The sequence below is a fragment of the Pseudopodoces humilis genome, chromosome 2, assembly GCF_049639895.1.
Source record: "Pseudopodoces humilis isolate 2021_Gansu_Grassland_sample_001 chromosome 2, ASM4963989v1, whole genome shotgun sequence".
Classification (NCBI taxonomy): Eukaryota; Metazoa; Chordata; class Aves; order Passeriformes; family Paridae; genus Pseudopodoces; species Pseudopodoces humilis.
Window position 1 is genome coordinate 27,454,720 of NC_142201.1, and position 13,660 is coordinate 27,468,379.

At 36.6% G+C, this 13,660-nt stretch overlaps 1 protein-coding gene across 2 annotated transcripts in view; it reads left to right on the forward strand.

Annotated features, from left to right (window-relative positions):
• Positions 1-13,660, forward strand: part of UXS1 (UDP-glucuronate decarboxylase 1) — a 56,296-nt gene that overhangs the window by 14,610 nt on the left and 28,026 nt on the right. For both annotated transcript variants that reach the window (XM_005516564.2, XM_088051132.1), the window contains 3 exons: positions 1,742-1,785; positions 5,304-5,364; positions 9,994-10,174. In XM_005516564.2, coding sequence (XP_005516621.1) covers positions 1,742-1,785; positions 5,304-5,364; positions 9,994-10,174 — 286 coding nt within the window. The remainder of the gene's footprint in view (positions 1-1,741; positions 1,786-5,303; positions 5,365-9,993; positions 10,175-13,660) is intronic.

Genomic DNA, 13,660 nt, shown 5'->3' on the forward strand with positions numbered 1-13,660 from the left:
TGAAAGGATGTACACAAATTCTTTCCTCTGACTGCCTTACAAAATGTGAAGTATATATAAGGTGCATTACAAATTTGAAGGTACCCAAAACTGCTTTGCTTTGTTCATAACTAATGAACAAACATAGCAATGTTTGTGGCTGGGGAGGATATGCAGTATCAGGGCTTTAAGCACAAGTCCTGGCAATTTCTGGAGTAGGCTGAACATACTCGTGGTTCTGAACTACTGTATCAATACTTCTGAATTTCCATTTCAGCCTCAATTTGTTGTGAACTGAGAATGTGTGCAACAGATCTTTCTCCAAATGTTTCAGCCTTGAAGTCTACTAACAGTAAAACAAAGTATTAAATAGAGAAGTCCTTGAGGTTGATACCCCATACCCTTGTGTGGGTGTGTGTTCCTGTACTAGTCTGGTCTGGTCTGCCTAGTGTCTTGTATTCCAGTAGGTTTATATAGCAGTTGTTCCTCTGGAGACAGTGAATAGCCCCACTGAAATGGCTTAAAATCAATGGAGAGCTTGTATTCTTAGTTTGTCTTTTGCATGCCTCTCTCTGTTTTTTCTGTTTTTTTTAAAAATTCTGGTAAGTGTTGCAACAAGCATTGTGAAAATTCCAGTTGTTTAAGAAAGGTGAAATACTTGAAATTCAATGTGTAGATCAGAGTTTCTGTAAGGTGTGAGAAGTTGGGCATTTCTGGATCTTATTTTTAAAGTTGCATAATGTCTTACACCATCAGAATAAATATAACTGTTTCAAGAACTGCTTGCTGTTCCACAGAGCTAAATATTTAATGAATATAAATGACAACACTGTATTATTTCCTCTTAACATGAATATGCAGCTTTATTCAGTTTATGAAGCTCCTGAATTGTCTAGCTCTAACCAGAAGTATTTGTATAAAACAAATTAATGATGTTTGTTGGTATGCTGCCACTTAGTACCAGTTAGAACCTCTGACAGCTTTCAACTTATGTATAGCCCAAGATGGTATATTTTGTGACAAGGCTTTAGTAAACTTAAAAACAAGAGTTCAGGGACTCCTGTTGAAATTCAGCAGGACTGTTAGAGATTTGGGTCCTGTGATAAAGAAACTGAAACTGATGCCAGCTTAAGTGATTCTCTCTTCTAAAGTGATTCTTTTTTCTAAAGCTGTGAAAATGAAAACTGTGCTTTCTAACAAATTTCCTTTGAATATTTTCTTAAGTCTAAATATAACCTCAAATCATGATGTAGAATATATTTAGATATTTAAACATGATGTATCTTTAAATTTGCATAGCATGTTCTGAGAGAATTACAGTCATTTTCTGGAGCTAATGCTCTTCTCTCTGCATCCTTTGTATGCTTATCTGTTGTCCATTTAAATAGTTGACGTTTAAATTACTGTCCCATTGTTCTGTTGCTGGATGTAGATTAGCTTTTACAACCTCAGACAAGTCACTTAGGACTTCATTTTGCCAAAAAGGAATCATATCATTGGATGTCTGTGTCAAGACTATGGTACTCATAGCCTTGAGTGGTAAACTAAGGGATTTAATTTCACACTTTTCTAGGTGATTTGATTTTTGGTGGAAAAGGTTCAAGGAATTTTCTACATAAAAGGGACTTTAAAATGTAAGTTTCTTGGAGTCTCTTCAGTAAAGATCTGCAAAAGAGACTGTTTGCCATGATTTTTGCTCCAAGGCGACTTCCTATGTGCATGTTTTATTCTTCAAAGATTAAATGTTTTTCCTTTGTTTTAGGCTGTTGCACCTCTAAGGGAGAAAATCAAAGATCTTGAAAAAAGGTATGTCATCTGCTGAATTTGGGAAGCAGCTCAAAGGTACAATTTCTTTTCTGTAGCAGTCAGTTCTGTAGTTGTAGGCTTGAAATAAATTTTGTATATACCTTCAGCACCTTTGATTTGTTAGCATTCAGTGCCCTGTCCTCACTTATATATGATAAGACAGAAATGGTTAAAGCATTCAGGCTGATTGATCCTACTAAATCGAGCTGGGAGTGCTGGACTCTTGTAAAGTTCAAATCCTGTGGAGGAATTCGCTATTTGGACTCCAGCTGATGAATTGATTACCATGGTTTATGTCTGCTAGGACATACTGGTTTAGTCTTCAAGAGACTTAAAGTAAGTTTTACCACATTTTTCCATACTTGTGATCGGTTACTCTGGTTCAGTGATTTGCTTGTGCATCTTAGACTGTGTATGTACTTTGAATGAGCTTGACTGACCTGCTTCTCTCAGGATTTGTAAGGGAATGTGTTATCCCTCACTCTGCCTGTTAGTCTTTGTGTCACATCAGTTCTCTGAGCTGGGTGTCCTCGTGGGCAATATTACATCACAAAATAAGGTCTGGTATGGCAGTGGGAGCTATCAGCTCTGACAGGGACATGGTGCTTTTGCCAGTGGTACTGTTTTCCAGGTGACACTGTTGGTGTCCCAGGCAAAGCAGAGAGTGCTGCATTGCAAAGGGCCGAATCTGGGCTGTCCAGGTGGTACCAGTAAGCCCTCACGGGGTATTGCATACCGGTGGTTGTGTGTCTTCCTCTGGAGAGGGGACAATACCATTGCTGCTGGCCAGAGGTATGCTTTGACACCTGCAGTGCTTTGATGTTCAGAGTTTTGTCTTGTCAGTGAGCAGCTGCCCCTCCTCCTCCTACCCCTCCTGGGCTGTAAGGAAAAAAAAAGGAGAAAAAATTTCAGTTCTGTTTTTTACAATTGATTTGAAAGGTTCAGTGACCTGCCACATGCAATTTATTTCAGTGAGAATACTGAGCTGGTTGTTCATTTCTTAATATGCACATATTGAACTTCATAGGTTGAACTAGTTGTGTTTTGGCAACATGAAACAATTCGCAGGTTGTGTCACCACCTTGCCAATTACAATATTAAATTAATTTATTTATTTTTTGTTGATAGTCCAGTAAACCTTCAGCTTCAGTTGTGAGTAGTTCAGGTATCTTCTGCCATCCACAGAAGACTTTTGTGGGAAGGTATCCTGATTGGCTCCTTTTTATTTAATAATTGTTGTATTTTTTCAAATGAGCAGTGAATTGTTGAATAGAACCATTAAGTTAAAGCTTCTCCCACAAGACATATAAATACTCTTGCCTTTTCATGTGTATTGATAAGTCTTGTTTCAGACATCTAGGAAGAAGGAGAAAGAATCAAAATATTTTTTTACCTCTGTATGACCCAATCTAGAAATCATACTTTCACAAAAGGGGTGCTCTTATTAGTGTTTTTCAAATAATGTAGCCATTTGCCTCTGGTGATTCATACGAATGTGGGTTGTTGCAATTAACATATTTAAAATTTTATATCTGTGGGAAGTAGCAGTAAATACTCACTGTCAGATGCCTGAAAGCTGATCCTGCTTGCAAAGCTTATTCCAGTTTCAATGATTTCTTACTTCATAAGCTGATATAACCTGAAAACAAGCCATCTTCATGCTTTTGAGAAGCAGGAAAGACAAGAATTCCTTAATGCTAGTCTCATGACAAGAGATTGTTTAACTGAAGCTAGAGCTGTAAAGTTTTTATTAAGAATTTGCACAGCAAAAGCAGTGCTGTGTAGTCATCAAAGCAAGCATTAAGTCAAGATAAACTCCATTTTGTTGCCAAAAGGTCATTATTTGGCTGCCAGACTCTATCCCACTGCCTCTAAACTGTTACTGGTGTAATAGAAGGAGCAAAAATGTTTGTGAGGTCCCTTTGGCAAGCAATATATCTCCAGGCTGGATTACTGCAACCTTAAAATAGTGGTCTTTGGAATGGAGGAGAGAGACTTGCCTTGCATCTAGTTATTTGGCGCTTAAACTTATTTTGAACTCCATAAATCTCTTGTTATGAATGAATTTTCCTCTGTGTCTCAGAAGGGATGTGTTTCACGCTTCTGCATTTTGCTTGTGCACTGTTGTCTTTCATTGCTTCAGCATAAATCAGAGAAATTGTTAGTGACCTGTTAGTGATGGAAGGCAAGTGTGGGTAGCTTCTTTCTCAGTCTCCATGTGTGGCTAGCGTTGGAAGGTTCCATTGCCATATTTCCTCTATCCAGGAAACTGAAAGCAGCTTTCATGCTGTGATGAAAATTGGATAAAGTACAGGAGCATCTGTGCTCTGGTGCTGAAGAATTCTTGTTGAGCCAGTACTGCAGGTTAGAAGCAGAGGAGGAGGTGCTTCAAGATCACAGCTGTAGGGTCAGTTCAGTCAGCAGTTGTTAGTGAGTAGAAGAAAATGTAACTTGGCATTTTTGGCTCCTGCATGCTACACCAGGCTATCTAGCCTGTGGACTTATTGGAGGAGAAGAGTAACCATAGTTTAATTTTTGTGCAGTGTCACAGTGATATTTAGTTAAGGAAAACCTGAACTATTAAATTGCCAAGAATACGAGGCTAATTACTGGAATAAATAAATAAATAAAATTCACACCTTCTTACAGAGGACTTTGTTGCTCTATGCAGAATGCATAACAGGGTGGGAGAGAAGTTCTTCTAAGGTTTGAAACATCAAGAGCTTGAGAGAGCACTTAAGATTCATATGTCATATAATTTTACTTTATGGTGTTTTTGGTGTGATTTAGTTCTTGTAAAGAAGGCACAAAAATTAAATTACTAGCTTGAAGACCATCAAATAAATGGCAATCTAGTATGTCTAAGAAAATTAAGATTAGTTGTCATACTGAATAAGTTCTGGGCTAGTAATTGTTGAAATATCTTAAAATGTGTGTTTTTAACATTCTGACTGTAAATATTTTATATTTGTTTATATGTTTATATTTGTATATATAGTTTATATTGGTTTTTGTAAAACTTTAAGGAGAATTAAGACTTTTTGTTGTAAGTTTCACATTGAAATTTCAAGGAGAAGTGTTTGAAGTCAATGTGGTAAGTCAACAAAATTTGCTTTGTTTTCAGGAGCTTTTAAGAGGGTAGTTTGCCATTTAAAACTTTAAAAAGAAGGTGTCCAGTCACTGCTTATGTTTCACTGTTTTATTCTCTTATGATGTCATGCCTGGCAGTAGTTCTGCTCTCAAAAGATAAAAGTCAAATGATTTATTATTTAAAATCAGGCAGAAATTTTGAAAGCACTCTTTGCAGATGAATTTTGATACTTCATCATGCATAGGCATTGTCTTGTATTGACAATTGACCCAGATTGTTTTTTAGACTAAAGGACTAAATATAGTCTTAGCAGAACTTTCAGAATGGAAGGTTTTCACAGTAGTTTCTTACATATCAAAGATGTATGTGAAAGAAACCAGGCTGAAACTTACTTAGATTTTCTTCTTTGTTTTGAAATGTTCTGTAGTTTCACCCAGAAATACCCACCAGTGAAATTTTTATCAGAAAAGGATCGTAAAAGAATCCTGGTAAGTTCCTTTACTCAGAGGTTGTTTTGGGAAAATACCAAAAATTCTCTGTAATGTAATCTATTTTGTAGGATTAAAGACGTGAGAAGGGATGAAGGGAATTACCTTGGATGTCATATGTGTTGCACAGGTTTTAGGGCGCTGCTTCACTTATTTGTGTTGATGTTCTCAAACTCAGCATATGAGCAATACACTTGGACCCTGGTTTTGAAGTTTGACTTGACAACTAAACTGCTCTTCCCTGTAACTTCTCAGGATCACATTACCAAGGAGTCTTTGTGTGTGCTCCCAGATGGTTTAAACTTGCAGAGACTAGGAAACTTTGTAAGCACATCTTGACGGGAACCTTGTGACACCAAATTGGGAAAAATCTAGTCATAAAGCTAGGTTGCTCTGCAGGCAGTGTTCATCTCTCTGTATCTTCTCTGTTGTTTCTGTTACTTTGAAGCATCATAAGCAGTTGAGGGTGGAAGAGGATGGCAGGTTAGGTCAGGACAAGTAGTTGTCCAGGGCATTCTTAAACTTAGTGAATTGTGCTGGAAATGAGCCTGCAAACACTTTTTGATGTTATCTGTGACCTACATTTTTCCTTGTTTATTTTTTTTGTGGGGGGTGAGGGGGAAATTGTCCCTATGTTTTGAAGGCAGACAAAGTATAGCTACTTGAGATGTGTAAAATAAGAGTATGAACTACTTCTTCTGTAGTAGAAAGTAAAGTCTACAACAAAACCCTGCTAACGTACCTAATTGGCTGGTGCTTTTGTTTGACTTCAAAATCTTGAAGAAAAAAACTGAAAAGATGCAGATAAAATTATTTTACTGCATTGTTAGGCAATAATTTTCATTGCTATTGCAAAATTCCAAAAGGTGTTACCAACTTAGTTTAATTCTGCAATGGTGTTCTGTCATTTTTACGACAGTCTGAAGGAGGGAGACCTGTAGGCTCCCACTGCCCCTGCTGAATATAGAAAATAAACTGAGAGAAAATAAAGGTTTAATTTTGAAAATTCCTAAATTGTGTACTTCATGTGTGTTTGCAAGGGTATGAAGTAACCTTAATGTCATGTTTTCTGTGTGAGAATGTACTTCCAACAAAGTGTCAGTGAACGCTGTTAACAGGCTGTGGAGCTCTTAATGTTTACTTCCAGACTTTGCCACTGAAAAATACTGGATGTTTTGTTGAAATCTGTTGCTTCAACAGAAATGGCAAGTAGTTGGAATAGGAGTGTTTTCAGCTGAGATGGAGGTGAATAGCTTTTTGGTTCCCTATGTATTTTGTAGAGGTTAAATGACTACAGAGGAAGCTGGCCAAAAGGAGTGTCAGGTTGTTCTGACTAGTTTTGTGCCAACTCAGATGGACATTCATAGGCCTCCTCCCCATGTTATGGTGTTGCTGTCATAATCCTAGGGGAAGTAATTCATGTTCTTTTGAGTAGCTGAAGTTCCCAAAAAAATATTGCATGACGCTTCAAAATTCTCAAGAATTGGCCAGGCAAGTGAATTTTACTAGATCATGTATTTTTGCTTTGCATTTTGTTAATACTGTATCTTTTTCTAGAATGCATGCTTAATTTGATTTAACTTTTTTTTTATTCTGACTGCAGTCTCCAGCTCCAGCCTGGAGATCCCCACAGCATTCTCCTGATGAGACAACAGTTCTAGCAGATACTTTTTGCTAAACATCATCTCTTTGGAGATGATTTTTAGTAGTGGTGGTATCTTGGCTGAGACCAGATATTCTGTCACTTTCACTGAAAAGAGATCTTCACCTTGTGCATGATTTATCTATTTCCTGAATTCTCTGAAGTGACTAGGCCACAGGCTTTCATATGCAAGAGAGGGAATTGTTGTTGTGGAAGATTGTGTTGTCATTGGTTCAGTCTATTGTGTGGGTTTATTCTGAATTGAAAGTCAATTGATAAAAGCAGAAAACAAAATTAATATAATTTCCTTATGGGGCATAAGATGTTTTGAATCTAATTGTAGACAGCAGAAATATGTAATAGACAAACTTGTAAGTGCCTCTAGTGAAGATAATTATCTGTAATATTTGTGCCTTTTAGTAGATGCTGAAGTTACCAAGCATACATGCACTACTAAGTAATTAAAGATTTTCATTAATGTTGTCTTAATAAAGAATTCCTTTTTAAGACCCAAGTGCTGGTGTTTCAGTTCTCTTATGGATATGATTCATGTACAACTTATGATTATGTAGATTAATATGTCACTGTGATTTACAGGAAGTCATATTTAGAAGTGATGCTTTTATGAGTAATTACAGTAAGGTTGTACAAAGAACTTCAATGATAAATCATCTTTTTTTTTTTAATGTTGCCTCAAGTAATGATAAAAAGCATAATTTACTTTTTTTTTTTTACTTTTCCAGGGGAAATTCAACTCCTTTTTCAATAATTTCTGTATTTGTCTAATACCCATGGAAGTGATACATTAATACAGCCAACTTAGATTCATCTTAAAAACTACTTGTAGGTTTAAGATAATTGGAAACTCCTTTCCCGACAGAATTGGTTTGTGCTTTTTTTACCTTTTTTTGATGCTTTTTTCTTCTTTGTGTGTATGTGCTTTTTTCCTTCGTTTTTTAACTTTTTTGTCTATTTTGTCTGTTGGCTTTGTGATGGTTTTTTTTCATAAGAGATATGGGAAGAAGACACTCCCTTTTACTGCACCAAAGGCATGTATTGCAAGCATTGAACTTATCTTCTCTAGAATCTTGGAAATAAAAATAGCAACAGGAGATTTCCTTGGGCCTCTGTTGAAGGAGTAGGTTCAGGTCTGCCATAGAAAGGTCTTGTCCTGGTCACCACAGAAAAACCAAAACCCTTGGAACATTCAACAAGGCTGCAGCTTGCTTGCAAGCCAGGATAAACTCATGGCATGCATGAGTTTGCTTTTTTCCTCTGATAAGTGGTGACACATGGGAAAGGGCTGCTCTCCCTCAGTTACTGCTATTCTCTCCTCATTTTCAGCATTCTGCCAGAAACCTGCCCTTCTCTCCTCTCTGTTGCAGTATAACGTGAGCCTTGAGATTCTTTCTTTTATTCCAGAGGGGATTTCACTTAAATCCTGTTTCTCCTTCAGGTTCAGAAGCCCTGACAAACTCAGAAGAATACTAAATAGAGTAGAGCAACTAAATGATTCTTTTATTAACTGCTACTTACAGTTGTTTTGACACACTGGTTCCCTTGGATTTTTAATAAGAAAAAGGATGAGAATACAAGAAGTGGACATTCAAGTTTTTACAAAATAAAACAGATGTACAGATGTAGTTTTTGTATGGTTCTTTCCCTTTTCAATCTTTGGAGGTTTTCCTTTGCTTTTTTTCTATTTAAAAAAAACCCTAGTTTTTCTAGTTAAAAAAAAATAAATCTGCTAATTCTGTTTTTTAATACATTGGAGGGCAGGGGTAGTGGACAGGGTAAATGTTTAGCCTATGACTAACCCAAAGTAGAAGAGCTTCGGGCATCTCATCCTTTGCCACACAGCACTTTGTCATGGCAGTACACCATCTGTTCATTAGATTCCTGCTTGATTCCACCTTGTCCTTTCATTGTTTATTTAGTTGTCACTACAGCTGAGGAATGGACATCAACAGCTGAATCACTTTCAAAATACAAATTTAACTGTGCAGATATATAGCTGATACACAGGTCTTTTACAAGTGTGCTTTTTGAGTGTTGTCATCTGTTTTGTATTGGTTCTTGAAACCAGTTCATGAAATGCAGAGAAAATAATTGCTTCTGTAGATAGGTCTGGATGTGTCACAGAACTTGCAGTTCTGCTTATTGTGCTGGCTGCTTCAGTACTGAATTAGTCATTTTTGTTTGCTTGTTTACTGTTAAAGTCTGTGGTGCAAAAAGGGGAAAATTTCTTGTTTCTTCAATGAAACAGGACTACAGGATTTTAAATATTTTATTTCTGCTTGCTTCTTTGCAGCAGAACATCAGAGTTTAAAGACAGGCAAATGCTGCATGTCAGAGCTAACGGTATCCAACTGACTGACCTCCTCAGGCCAGAACAATGTAAGCTATGGATACATTAAAATACAGAAAGAATGATTTTGGTTTTAGCAGATACTTCAAATGAAGGGTCTTCAGAGAATTTCCTTTCTCCTTTGTGGGTGCACACTTACAGTATTTACTTAGAACACCCATCATGTCTTCCATGTAAACCAGACAGAAGCTGCATCTGACATGTCTGATAAATTTGACATGAAAATAACCTGTTATACCTTTTTTTTATTTCCTGAGAAATGGGATTTGCAGAACTTTCTCCTGTTACCTTTCTGCATCTTTTTAGACACTGCTGTCACAAATAAAAAGCACAATCCAATTTGAAGGAAAAAAAGGAAAATAATGTAATCTGTAAAAGAGATTTTGTTGATATGAATAGGTAGCTGACCTTCTAGTCTGACAGTGATGAAACATGTCAAATATGTCTCTTGAAATTTTAAGCTTTAAATCTTGGACAAAAAAACCATACATTGAAATGGAGTTGTTTCCCCTGGAGTAAGCAAAGATCTGAAACCTACTGTTCTGTCTTTATGTTTGTAGACTTTGTCTAGTGTCTGTATAAAAAGAAAAAAAAATTTATACCAACTGTCCTAACGCAGATAACTGGAGGAGCAGGGTTTGTGGGTTCTCATCTTACTGACAAACTAATGATGGATGGCCATGAGGTTACAGTTGTGGACAACTTCTTTACGGGCAGGAAAAGAAATGTGGAGCACTGGATTGGTCATGAGAACTTCGAACTGATAAATCATGATGTCGTTGAGCCCCTGTACATTGAAGGTAGGTAGTCTCTGCTTTGGTATTTGCACTTCTTTGTGCCTTTCTGTTCTGGGTGTTGTGTGTCTGTAAAGAAATTAAATATAAACGCTGAGTTCTGTATTGATCTATCTAATATCTGTATGCTTTGTTTATTATTAGACTATATTCTGTGACCAGTTTGGAGTAAAAGGTTCAGAACACTTTTGTCTTTGAAATCTTCTTTTCAGAGTGGACAGGAGGAAAGAGACCTTAAAAGCATCCTGATATGTCAGATATTGTGAGAAGGCAAGATGGCAGTGGGTCAGTCTGTCCCATCCATTGTCCCACTTTCCTATGTGCCTGCGCAGGCATGTAGAGTCTGTGGTACAGATATTTCATGAACTGAAGTTTAATTGAGAGCTGCAGTTAGGCTAGACATACATCCTGCAAATGTGTATGGTCAGTTGAGAGGAAATTAACTTTCCTTAGTTGCTTTCAGTGTCTTCTGTAGAAAACATTGCTCCTGCTTTAGGTACAGGCATTCTACAACATGAAGAGTAGGAAAACAGCAGCACTGGATTTCCCTAGTTTTCAACAGAAAAACAAAAAAAAAAATACACCAATCCTAAAGAAAGAAGCAAACAAACAAAAGTATGTTCGGCTTTAAAGTAGTAGCTCAACATCTGAACTATCATAAACCTCAAACTACTAAGTAGTCAGATTTTAAGGCACCATTAACATGGTTGTATTTGAGAGAGGCATGCATTTATCAACTTTTGTGGGACTATCTAGCCATATAATGAGTCAGTGAAAGCATTGCTCAAATTGCACTGCAGTTCTGGTGGGTGTGCTCCATCCTTTTAAAACTCTGTAGGAATGTACTTGGTCATTTTAAGGGGAAAAAAAAACTACTGAGCAGCTCATTTTGTTTTTTTTAATTCCTGCTGAATTCTAGTGGATGAAATTTCACAGGAAATACATCTAGTAATTGCATCTCTTGTGTTATTGCTTGTGATGAATTCCTGGCAACACTACTGAAACAGTCCTGCAAAAACACATGCTCCTGCTCTGTTGTAACAATGCACTGGCTCAGTTACTGCCTGTTATTTTACTTCCAACTTCAGCTTCCGCTGATAGGATAATGAAACAAGGATCTTATTAACTGACTCCAGGTGCTGATAGCTCATACCTCAGCCAGATCAACTTGTCAGCTTTTCTCATCTTTTCCATGCATTACCTTCTTTCTGACTGATTACACTTGAGACTTTCTCAGGGAGTTATCATCGTTGCTAATATTGTTGCCCAGCTAACTAGTCATTAATGAATGGGAATTCTGAGATCCTTAGCTACCTTTCCTATGGCCTATGTAATTAAGACACCAATTCCCTATTTAATACTGACAGCTAATTATTACATGTTATTCAGTGGGTAGTTTATTGAATATATTTTCATCTTCCAACAGTATAAATTGAGCCTGGCATGGTGAAGTTTTAAAATAAAATTAACTTTCATACACTTAAGAACATGGTAAAATTTTGTTTCATTGCAGAGTTTATAGTCCAGTGAGACAGTGGGGGGTTAGTTTTTGTAACAGATCAGATACTTCTTTTCTTAGTCCTGGTTTTCTCCTTTTTATTTGTAAATAGAAGTTGGAATGACTAAATAATGTCATGATAAAAAATAGGTTTGTGTCTAAATAATTTGTCTGTATTTGCTGTCCTGTTTAAATGAGGTTATATAAGGTTGTTTGACAGTTCAGTTATCCTCAGAGAGGATAATCAGTGCTTTATTTCTGAAAGAGACCTCATTTTTGGTCTAGAAAGAGCAGTGCTTTTGCTCTGGATATGGAAAAGTGAATTTAGTTTCAAGATGTGTAGCTTTCAGCTTCACAGTGATGCCTACGCACAGTCTGCCTTGGCTGCGTCATTACCTTTGATCCATGACACGAAGTGGGACTCAGCATTCTTGGATCTTGATCTAGGTTGGCCAGAAACAATAATAAATCACTGAACATAATTTTTTATATTTTTTTTTTTTAGCCCTGTGACAGCTGTAGTTATCTCTAGTGCTGAATGTCTTTCTCCTTTGCTAGGATTTTATTTGCTTTAGCATTTGGAAATGCACACGTTTTCACTTTGTTTTAAAAGGGTTTTGAATTCTTTAGTGGAATGAAAGTAGCTCAGTAATCTTGAAAGGTGAAAAATAGTAAAAAAAAAAGTCTTAAATAGTTCTATATTAACCCTTTTTTTCCTATTATAGCTCAATTCTGTGTTTTTAAAGATATTTTCATTTCAACCTGAGCCTCATGTATAGCTTTTATGCACTATTAAATGGGAACTTTTTTGGTACTGGAAGACAGGTTGTTTTCTTCTGAAGGCTGGTCTGGAAAGAAAATAATCACTTAACACTCTTTTTTGTATTATCAGGGGGAAAAAATAGAAATTCACCTTTACTTATTTTCTGCCTCATTCTTTACATTCACTAAGTTTACAAATGCCCCAAGATGCTAACTTGAGAGCAATGTGGTTCATGTTCTTGCAAACCATATTGTAAAGACATACAGATGTTAACTGGAAAACAAATAAGAATTAATGCTTCGTCTGGTGTTAATGTGATGGTACCACACTTTAGGGTAGTAGGTGAAATTGCATTAGAAAATGCCAATGGAAATTCTGTATTAAATAAATGTACGTTATTATTAATGTACTTGGCTTACATAATGACATAAGCATTATTGCTGTCTTGTTTATACTCACCTTTGCTTTAGACTTGACCCTGTGTTTGTAATAAAATAAGGGTTTGTTTTTATATCACTTTAAGCCACCAAAGTCTGTATTTCTACTGTGAAATATTGTTATACTTGAATATATGTGTAAAAAAATCCAACAAAACAAACCCACAACAAACCAACCAAACAAAAAAGAGCCCTAACCTAAAAACACAGATACATGGAAACAATAAAAAAAACCTGCAAAAATACACAGCCCATATACCCTGCAAAACCCCCAAAAACACACACCAAAAACCAAGCCTCTTTCAAGGTGATGTCATAAGATGGCATATGATCATTCCACAAACTGGACCCCTAAACAGGAAAAAATGCCTCCCAGTTTTCAGTCTTGAGGTCCAATTTTCAACTACCTCTAGGTACACGCAGCATTTGAATAAATCTGGAAGAAAGCATGAGGCAGTTATACATAGCCCATGTCCTTCTCCCACTGGCGTTTCTTCTTCCTGCTTCCTCAGCAAGTTTTGGAAGCCTTAAAATAATCTTCTGTGAAGTGATATGTGCACATTTCCTTTAAACCCAGCTATCTCCTGTATCTGAAAGATGTCCTCAGCTGAACTGTTTCACAGTTCACAGGAACATACTTCAGCCTTGCATTTCTTTTTGGTTTTGGTTGCTTGGTGCTGTTGTTTTGGTTTTTTACCACACCTTTCACAAATTTGAAATGAAAACAGGCCTGAAAATGCCACCAATTTACAGTCAAGGGTGGAAACAATTGAGTCAGTTGAACTGGTTTCACT